Below are 10,481 nucleotides of genomic sequence, written 5' to 3' on the forward strand. Positions count from 1 at the left end.
CAAAGTATAGTAGCAAGCTAGCAACATTTCAAACTCTGCTTAGCTTGCATTACCTATCACAGTTGATCTACTGCAAGCTATAGAAATTAATAACCTAAATGTACATTAGAATGACCTCTTTCCCACTCTCTGTATTCATTTTAATCGAGAAGTAGGCCTTTTCAGCTCTGGCAAAGCGTCAAGTAAATAAAATGTAGTGCAAAGTGTTCGTAAACATAATCTAGTTTTGGCAATAGAAAACAAAGCAGAATGTCGGCACAGTTTCATTCTCTCCCACTACCCCGGACTGGACTTCCCCTCACTACTATATATATGGTGGTGAGAACGTTTAAAGCCCCTGAACTGTGGGTTACCCTGTCTGTGGTTGATCTACTGCAAGCCATATAAATTCATAACGTAAATGTGCATTAGAATATCCTCTTTTGCTCTCTATTCATTTATCAAGATGTAGGCCTTTTCATTTTATACACCCAACAACAGAACTTGACTAGAGCTCAACGATTGGCAGTCACCGTTGTTGTTGCCAACCTTGTGCCATCAGCTGATAAATCATCTCTTCACCATAAAAAGCTGAACCTGTAACAGAACAGTTACGACTGCAATGACGTAAATGTCCCTCTCTCTCTAAAGTCAGTTTGATGTAGCCATAAAAAAAACAGCACTGACTCCATGGCTCCCCCAGATTTAAAAACTACTATATGTGACTCTTACTGTGTTGAAATCTCTGTCAGCTTGGAGTGCCGCAGACCTTCAGTGTGGAATACAATAATGACTACTTCCGTAAGGATGGCGAAGAGTTCCACTACATCTCCGGTAGCATCCACTACAACAGGATCCCCAGGGCCTACTGCAAAGACAGGCTAGTCAAGATGTATATGGCCGGACTGAACGCCATTCAGGCGTATGTAAACTTAGCCTGACGACTCACACTAAGTTATTCTGCTGCTCCGTCGTTCGCTATATACTTTACTCTGAGACTGCCATCATTGAAGTCGTTTGTGGTGAGTTGTAAAAAAACAATGGCATCAGCGATTGGATCGTCTCTAACCAATAAGAGTGTCAAAGCCAATGACGATTTTTTAAACCGCCTCTTTACCCATGTGTGTTCTGGCTCTGGCATAACCCATCGGTTTCTGGACCAATGAGACGGCCCAGAATGTGTTCGCATTCGGTGAAGGGTCGGGAGGTATACTCCGATCCAGACTCATTGTGTAGAAGAGACTTAAGTCCGTAGGCTTGGTGTAGCATTTAGCAAGGAGTCTGGGTAGCCAGGCAAATTTAGACTGGCCACTATGTCATAAATACACTGAATACCAACCAGTTAGATTAGTGTCTTCAGTGTTCCTTCTAGTTTTCAGTTAATCATTTCAGTGGCCAATTTGGACATAGAATTGACGTTGATCAAAGTAATTAAAAGAGCCATTTAATCAAATCACGTCCAAATGTTGATAACCAGACAGAATTCCTTCATCGGGCCTTAAACCTCAGACAGAGCTATGATTTACCATCTGGTGGTATGGACTTAAATACTACTTCATTATCCATTTTGGTTGAACAATAACATTTGACATTCCAGGTACATCCCCTGGAATTTCCATGAGCCCAACCGTATCGGTACAACTTCAGTGGGGGGACAGGGATCTAGAACACTTCCTGCAGTTGGCCCAAGACATTGGTCTGCTGGCTGTACTGAGGCCTGGGCCCTACATCTGTGGAGAGAGGGATATGGTGAGATTGTAAACAATTGTTTTATGATAAATATACCTGTTAATGATATGTGTAAATGTGTTTGCAAATTGTACCTGTATTCCTAGTTGTTTTCGGAAGACGATAAGTCACAATGTAGTAACGACACTTCTACATCAGCCGTGTATTTCTTGACGGACTGTGTGATAATTTGCCCATTTCATGACTTGATCTTTAGGGGTGCTTGCCTGTCTGGCTACTCCACAAGAAAGACATGGTCCTGCGTTCCTCAGACCCAGGTGTGTATTGACCGTTAGATGAGAATGCAATGGATTCTATTAGTATTACAATATAAGAATTGGGTTTTTATGACACCTAAATCCGTTTGTTTCAGATTACATTGCGGCTGTTGACATGTGGATGGGCAAACTACTGCCAATGTTAAAGGGTTCCTTTATCAGAACAGTGGACCCGTCATTACTGTTCAGGTGAGCCATGTTGATATTTAATGATTAATAAAAAATGATTTGGAGAATCAATAGCAAAAGTTTGGATAACTTCATATTGTGCCCAAACTCTACAATTCAATAGAATGCTGTTTGTCAAACACTGCCTCCTATTACCTTAACAAGAGACCATCTCCCTCCTCCCCTTCTCTCTCTCTCTCAAGTGGAGAGTGAGTACGGCAGCTACTTTGCCTGTGACTACAACTACCCGAGTCACCTGACCAGTCTGTTCCACACCCACCTGGGGAACGACGTTGTGCAGTTCACCAGACGGGGCCAGGGTCGGGTACCTCAAGTGTGGCTCTCTGCAGGGCCTCTACGCCACTGTGGACTTTGGCCCAGGTAGGCTTCTGAGGCACAACTCTAGGATCAAATTATATTTACAAAATCACTACCATACTGATAATAGGGAAATTGCAAAACTGACCTTAGATCAGTGTCAAGGGGGAACTGATGCAAGTCAAAATATACACAGCAAAGGTCAATGGTGATAATTTCTTTCCTCTCTCTGCAGATACATGTTTATTGGAGGAACCAATTTTGGATACTGGAATGGTGAGTAAAATTGTTCAATGATCCCATATTCTCTATTGCTTTATTGCAGAACCCAATCTATTTCACTTTATTTGGGTTTGGCCATGATGTGAAGATTAATTTATTTAAGTGATAATACCTATTAAGCCGGTGTTTGGAGGATATATTGGCACGGGTGTTGTTAGGCCCGAGACGAAGTCGAGTCAGATGGAACAGAGTAAGTAGGCATTTTAACGTCATAGATTTAGCTGGTGGTAACTTGTGGAATAGACACCGGCTGGAATGCGGTTTTAACCAATCAGCATTCAGGATTAGACCCACCCGTTGTATACAATCAAATGTTTTTCTCTTCATACTCTCAGGTGCCTATGCCCCCCAGCCTACTAGTTATGACTATGATGCTCCGCTCACTGAGGCAGGAGACCTCACTGACATATTTTGCCAGGATGTCATCAAAATGGTTGGTAACAGAGATATTGTACAACATGTCATACATATGCTATTTTTGACTAGATGATGCTTTCTTGTGACTTTTTTATAGCCAATGTTTCTATGGTCAGCATTTTTGTACCCTGACTTCTTCTAGGCTTGAAATTAGTAGTAATTAAAGGTAAATCGGTCAGTTTTACAAACGATTACCTAATGATGTAATATCCACCTGTATTTTCCCCCAACAGTATCGGACGATACCGGAGGGACCCGTGCTTCCAACACCTAAATATGCCTACGGAGTTGTGCCAATGAAGAAGGTAGATAGTCATCAGACATTAAACATTTGACTTAACACTTAAACGTTTTTGTCATATGCACGGATTAAAGAGAAGTTTACACAGTACAATGAAATGCTAAAAAAGGCACTGGTGAGACTCAAACTCGGGATCTCCTGTTTCCTAGACAGGCACTTTAACCAACTAAGCCACAGCGCCAGGTAGAAATGACTTTACCTGACTTTGTTGACACATTGCGGAGAAGTGTTGCAATATTTACATGTAGCATTTTAGTCATTTAGCAGATGCTCTTATCCAGAGCGACTTACAGTTAGTGCATTCATCTTAAGACCGCTAGGGGGGACAAGCATATCACAGGCATAGAAAGTACATTTTCCTTAAATAGGGGGGAGGGGGTCAAGTGCAAGGGCTGGTTAAGTGTTATTATAAAAAAAAAAAACATTTATCATAGACATGTCATATTACTCTAAAAGCAAATGTATATTTTCTCTTTTTCCTCTTGTGTTGATTGAGCATGGAGTGTACACAGTGTAGAATAGAATCCAGGAGATTCCAACAGAATGTGTTTCTTTTTGCATTCTCAGCTCCACACAGTAGTCGATGCTCTAGATATACTATCCTTCTCCGGTCAAAGCATCCACCCGTTGACCTTCATTGAGATGAACCAAGTACAAGCTCAATGTCGGTCTGTCCTATTCTACACTAAGTAGAAGCAGCTATGGTTGTTATGATCCAAAATGGCTGAGAGGCTTTAGTCCGTCTTATTTGTTTTCTCTCCAAAATCCGTTTGGGTTCGTCCTCTATCGGACCAAGCTGCCTGTGGACTGCAGACCTCTGTCCTCACCACTGAATGGAGTACATGACCGGGCATATGCATCAGTCGACGGGGTGACTTAGTCATCGAAACTTCCCCTGCAATTCATTTGGTTTGCTGCAAGTTAACATGTGGTCAACAATGGTCACTGGTCACAAATCATTGTCCAATTTCGGACAGGTTCTTGTCCCAGCTCAGCACTAGAACACCCAATTTAGACCATGGTTAGGGAAATCTGTGTTGTAGTGCTGGACTGGAACCAAGATCTGCACACCATGTAGGTCTCTGGAACCAGGGTTGATGACCACTGTCATTCATACAAAGTCAGACCGAGGCACTGATTATTATCTCAAAAGAGGAAGAGAGAAAAGTCTTCAGGTTCTTCAAAACAGAATATGTATGTTGCAATTCAATATGGTCTGTCACCAGGTAGCTGCAGGAACCCTAGAGAGGGATTAGGCCCTGACCATCAACATGACTGGGAAGGCTGGGGGTCAGGTGGACATACTGGTGGAGAACATGGGCTGAGTCAACTATGGGAAAGACATCAACGACTTTAAGGCAAGATGTTATTTAATTGGAGTCTGGGAAACCAACCCTAAGTGTCCTATGCGCACATACGACTATGATTTTTTGACTCCCTTCCTTCCCCCTCGCTCTCTCTCCCCATCTATCCACCCACCCACCAACACACACACACACACAGGGCCTGGTGTCTAACCTGACATTGGGGACCAACATCCACACGGGCTGGGCCGTCTTCAGCATCGACAGGGCTGTTAGCCAGGGTCTTCTCTGGGAAATGGGCTCCAGGGAGGCTGGCCCCCCACCACACTCTCCGTCCCCTCCTTCTATGGGGGCACTTTCGTCATCCCGGACCTGCCCAGGATACCTACATCCAGTTTCTTGACTGGAGAAAGGTGGGGTTTTACCTTTACGAAGATTTTAATTGGTTGTTGAATGGCTGTACTGAATGTTGTTCCTGAGCAGGCACCACAACTACAAGTGACCTTTATAGATAATGTGACTGACTAGTCCACTGCAAATTACCTTATAGATAATATGACTGTCTAGTCAACTGCAAATTATCTTATGTGACTGACTAGTCCACTGCAAATGACCTTATAGATAATGTGACTGACCTGTGTCATCTGTGCGTCGACAATACTGGTGTGTTAGGCATTAGCCTTAGACACACCTCTTCAGATCTCAGGCAAGGTTACTCATCACATAAGCGTGGTTTACTGAACCACGTTATTTTCATATACCCTGGTGCAACATACTTGTTCATGGTCCCTGACATTACTGAATCCTGAACACATCCTGAATCCTATTTGTTTTTATCACTAGGATCAACGGTTTCAACCTGGGCTGCTACTGGCCTGCTCGCGGCCCACAAATCACCTAGTACGTGCCCGCTAGCATCCTGAGCACGCCCGCGCCCAACAGCGTGACCGTCCTGGAGCTGGAGGGGACCCATGCACCCCTGGGCCCTGTACTGTGGAGTTCGCCAAAACCCTAGTCCTTCGCCACGGTTGTCTGACCAAACACCAGAGGGCGCTGTTGCATAAAGAGGATCTCATGAGCTCTGAAAAATGCACTTACTATACGCGATCTATTTGCACTGACATTTTTTAAATCAAAAAGTAATGTTTGTAAATGAATCACGGGTGGCTGTACCGCTTACCTCTATTTGACAATTCAGTGTCTTAAAACCCTACATGATTGTTTACACAAGCATCTGTATTCAAAGGGAATTAAGTATGTGTCATTTGAACAGTATTTATGTTTGGAAATTGAATCAAGTTCACTAAGGAAAATGAGTCATTTAGAAGGGCTATGAACTTGAGTACCCTAAATATAAGTTGAGGTCAGTGGTGCTCAAATCATGAACCTGGAGGTCCATAGTACTGCTGTTTTTTTTTTAATGCCAGTGATCTATGCAGCCGACATTATGGCTTTCTAAAGCATTTTCACAGAGATCACATTCATGGTAAACGCTGGCATGTCTGCTCAAGTGTAAATTACCTTTAAAAGTTTCTTATAGTGCGCTGTGCTATAGAGCGCCTTGCATTAAATCTTGCCCTATATTGTGAATTGGGGAATTGTGATTGGGAATATGTGTGTCAAATTATCTGTGCCTTATTGTGTGCCACCTAACTGGGATATTATGTTTTCATAGATTTCTGTAATGAACCATTTTGGGTGTCTTGCAAATGAATAGTTATTGTGTTCAACTGGAAACCTCATCTGCTTCTTTTGCACAATTTAATTATTTCAAATACTTTGGTATTTCTTGGTTGTTATTTCTTTTAAATGTGCAGGCATGAACCATGCTGTACTTTTTGATTTGTGAATGCAATATGATTACACACAAATGACATAGTACCGCACAGATGTGAAGTTAGGATTTGAAATACAACCCTACATTAAAACAATCCAAATCTTAAACCCAACTATGGAACAATGAAAAGATGAACACAGGAGAGGAGTGTAAATACAGCAGCAACACTATACACCCATTATTCATTCCAGAAGCCTCTGTTGTGGCCAACAGCTTCTATACGCCTGCTCTGTAGTGACTCTTTGAAAGGGTATATGGGCAGCTGCAACAGAGAGTGACAGATCAGTGCCTCTGGGAAATGCTTTTGGGAGGAGTTGAGAAGGGTTTGGACGCTCATCCTGGTCTGGTTCATACCCAGGATGGGCACACGATCACAGGTGGTAAAAGAGGGGAGGGCAGTGAATGACAGAATATAACTTAATTCTCAGTAGCCTACTTATTTGTTCATCTGTTAGAATTAAAATGTTCCATTCTTACACAGGAAAGCTTTCTTGTGATCCTCTGTCAGTTCCTCAAACACCTCCCAGAATGTGATGATGTTGGAATGCCCCCAATTAATATGGTGAAGCAATAGACACTTGACACGATTCAAACCATTTGTCAAATCAATGCATCAAAACAACATTTTAGCTAGGTTGCAGAACGTGTTACACAGAACATGTTCAACATGAATCCAAAATCAACCCCTAGGACACTTGTTTTTTTTAGGCTCCATCTTGCCCTCTGATAGGCTAGGTGACCTTTTCACCATAACGTATATGTTCTTACTTGTCTAATGCTCTCAGATGTAGACAATTGGCTAGGGGCCGAGTTGGGACTGAGCTTCAGTCATGTAGTAACACATGGTTCTGACCTGTTTCAGCGTTTCCCAGTCAACGTTCTCCTTCCCCACCATCACTCCCCTCAGTTCCTCTGGCTGGTAGAACTCCACCACGTCCATGTCACACACCTTGAAGAAGCCTTTCCTGAACTCTTCAAACACCACCTCTACTGACTGGTTGAAGATGTAGTTCACATAGGTGTCAACAAACTCCTTCCTGTCAAAAGAATGACAGACAGAGTCAGATATCCATTGAGTTGTAGCTAGCATAGGTTGGTGTCAATTCCAGTTGGTGTCAATTCAAGGAATGAGAAGCCCTATTTACTTTCAATGATGGTTTTTCCATTCATACAATTACATTTCAGGTTGAGATGATTTTGCCAAAATGGAATTGACCCCAACCCTGGTAGCTGTAGCAATGGAAAAATGTGTGCAGAACGACAGATTTTTACCTTGTCAGCTCGGTGATTCAATCCAGCAACCTTTTGGTTACTGGCCCAACGCTCTAACCACTAGGCTACCTGCCGCCCCAAACCTTTAAAACCTTGAATACACTACAAGTTTGCATTTCCTGTTGTGCAGGAAATTGTCAACAACAAAAGAGTGATCAAATTAAGATCCTACGTCTGTATTATGTTACATATTATTTGTTCATTGATCAAACTGTTTAAATGCAATACATACTGAGAAAGTCATGTCCATGTTTTCGACATCATCATCAGGATAATCCAAGATGTACTGCAAACTCCTTCAAAAGCATTGAAAATAATGTGACAATAGATGTGACAATTATAAATCGTCAATCAATAAATCATGATGCATTAATCAATAAAAAACGATTTATCCAAATAAGTAATCATTGTTTATCCACACAGAGCAAGTGCCATGCCCATGAGAGGCAATTTCTTAATCTGTCCTTTGTGTCCTTATAAATACAACTGCCTGTAATATAATACATTACTGACTAAAGGATAACAATATGTTATGGTATAAACTTACCCTGCTTCAATGGGGCTAAACTCTCTCAGGTCCTCTAAAGAGGGCTTGATGTTCACCAGCTTCTTAAAGAATGCCATGGGGAAGGGCAAGTGCACCATGTTGTTGTTGTACAGGGCCATCCCACACAGAACCCCAAACAGGAAATACGCTTCTCTACTCTAGGCTGTTAGTGAGGATGGGTTGGACAAGAGACAAGAAATATGCCATGAGGGAAAGTATAGGACATGCTGTTGATAACCTGATAACCTGCTTGATATGCAGTAAAGGGAAGGTACTGTGGGTTCTAGAATACAGTAGTAGGGTAGTAATACAGTAGTAATTCTGTAGTAGTTCCTGTCTAGGAACATAACATTACAGTGTTTCACTAACAGCACATTTGAAGCTATTTGAAAGTACAATGATTATTGATATAGAAATAAAATAATTTAAAATAATTTCCCTAAACATGCCGTCACCTTTGCAGGGAACCAGGCCAGCGTCTTGGTGTCGTTGTACATGAACATCCCAGACTCGGTTTAGCCACCCTGATTTATAGTATCTGCTGTAAATTATAATAATATACATTGAGAAGCAAGTTTCATTACGTTTCTGAGTGCGGCATTGATGTTAAAAACGTTTATCTTGCTGTGCAGATTCATCAAGAAAGGGTAATGAGGCATACCGGGTGCTGCAGTGGTCTAGCTGTGCCACCAGAGATTCTGGGTTCGAGCCCAGGCTCTGTCGCAGCCGGCCCCGACCGGGAGGTCCATGGGGTGATGCACAGTTGGCCCAGCGTCGTCCGGGTTAGGGAGAGTTTGGCCGGCAGGGATATCCTTGTCTCATCGCGCACTAGCGACTCCTGTGGCGGGCCGGGTGCAGTGCACACTGACCAGGTTGCCAGGTGTACGGTGTTTCCTCCGACACATTGGTGCGGCTGGCTTCCGGGTTGGATGTGCATTGTGTCAAGAAGCAGCGTGGCTAGGTTGGGTTGTGTTTCGGAGGACGCATGGCTCTCGACCTTCGCCTCTCCCAAGTCCGTACGGGAGTTGCAGCGATGAGACAAGACTGTAACTACTACCAATTGGATACCACGAAATTGGGGAGAAAAAAGGGGTAAAATAATCATTTAAAAAAAGAAAAAAAGGGTAATGACAAAAGATGACAGGTGTCTTATATACATCCTGAAAGTGATGTAAAAGAAAATGTACAATGCATCTCAATTAAGGAGCTTCTTTGTCTAATGCAGCCTAGGACACTTTCATCTGCACTGAAAATAATGAACTTTAGCAGGTGAGAAAGATTCTCTAGTAGGAAAACAAAAATGTTTCCTTCACTCTCTCTTTCCAGATAATTTCAGGTAAAGGAAATCTAAAGCCTCTATTGAGATGCAGCCTAGGACACTTTCTAAAACACAAACATCAAAACACCTCAAGACTGACAACAAATAGCAATCAGTGACTGAGACAAAATATATTTTTGGAACTTAAACACCAAAGCTTTACATTCTAGAAATATGCGATTGAAGTGAACCTCCTCCATACAAAAGGTACTGTCTGGAACGTTCTGGGTCTATCCAGATTGTTGGTTTGCCTTTGAAATATAGAAAAGTAAAATACATTTTGACCATAAATACAAAATTATCAGCAAGTATTAGCAATTTTTTTTCCCATGTGAGTCAGCAAAACTTTATTTAATCAAGTCTCAGTTAGGTCTCATCAGTTCTAAATAGGTTGCATTGAAATAACTGCCAACCTGGCACCAGATTGGTCCCGGAAATTGACTGGTCAAAATGGGAAAACAGCTTTATAAATGGATTGACAATACGAGCAGAGAAGCATGGACACTTCTCTGTGGAGATGGACAAGGACCTGGAGCAGGTGTTTGACCCCAGGGCCACAGGTGCGTTGAATAGGTTTACTTTTCAGAATCACCGACAGGGCCTTCTTCCACACCCCAATGTGCTTGGTCATGACAGAGGGCTTCATTGAGTCAGTCACATACAGGACATGATAACACACAGATTGGCCGAGGGATAATGGCACTGGAGGGGATGGCTGCCGTTTTACGTGTT

At 42.5% G+C, this 10,481-nt stretch overlaps 1 protein-coding gene and 1 non-coding gene across 2 annotated transcripts; one reads left to right on the forward strand and one right to left on the reverse strand.

The window, feature by feature from the left end:
• The first annotated feature begins 1,596 nt into the window (after positions 1–1,596).
• Positions 1,597–7,770, forward strand: LOC106609947 (beta-galactosidase). The gene is made up of 9 exons (XM_082978364.1): positions 1,597–1,728; positions 1,925–1,985; positions 2,081–2,174; positions 2,357–2,534; positions 2,707–2,747; positions 3,089–3,186; positions 3,404–3,475; positions 4,698–5,188; positions 5,619–7,770. The coding sequence occupies exons 1-4, from the start codon at positions 1,597–1,599 to the stop codon at positions 2,364–2,366; spliced, it is 297 nt and encodes a 98-aa protein (XP_082834490.1). The 3' UTR covers positions 2,367–2,534; positions 2,707–2,747; positions 3,089–3,186; positions 3,404–3,475; positions 4,698–5,188; positions 5,619–7,770.
• On the reverse strand, positions 3,579–3,652 carry trnap-agg (transfer RNA proline (anticodon AGG)). Its single transcript has one exon. It is a non-coding gene; the product is annotated as a tRNA-Pro (tRNA).
• Positions 7,771–10,481: the final 2,711 nt, after the last annotated feature.

The sequence above is a fragment of the Salmo salar genome, chromosome 08, assembly GCF_965601325.2.
Source record: "Salmo salar chromosome 08, fSalSal1, whole genome shotgun sequence".
Taxonomy (NCBI): Eukaryota; Metazoa; Chordata; class Actinopteri; order Salmoniformes; family Salmonidae; genus Salmo; species Salmo salar.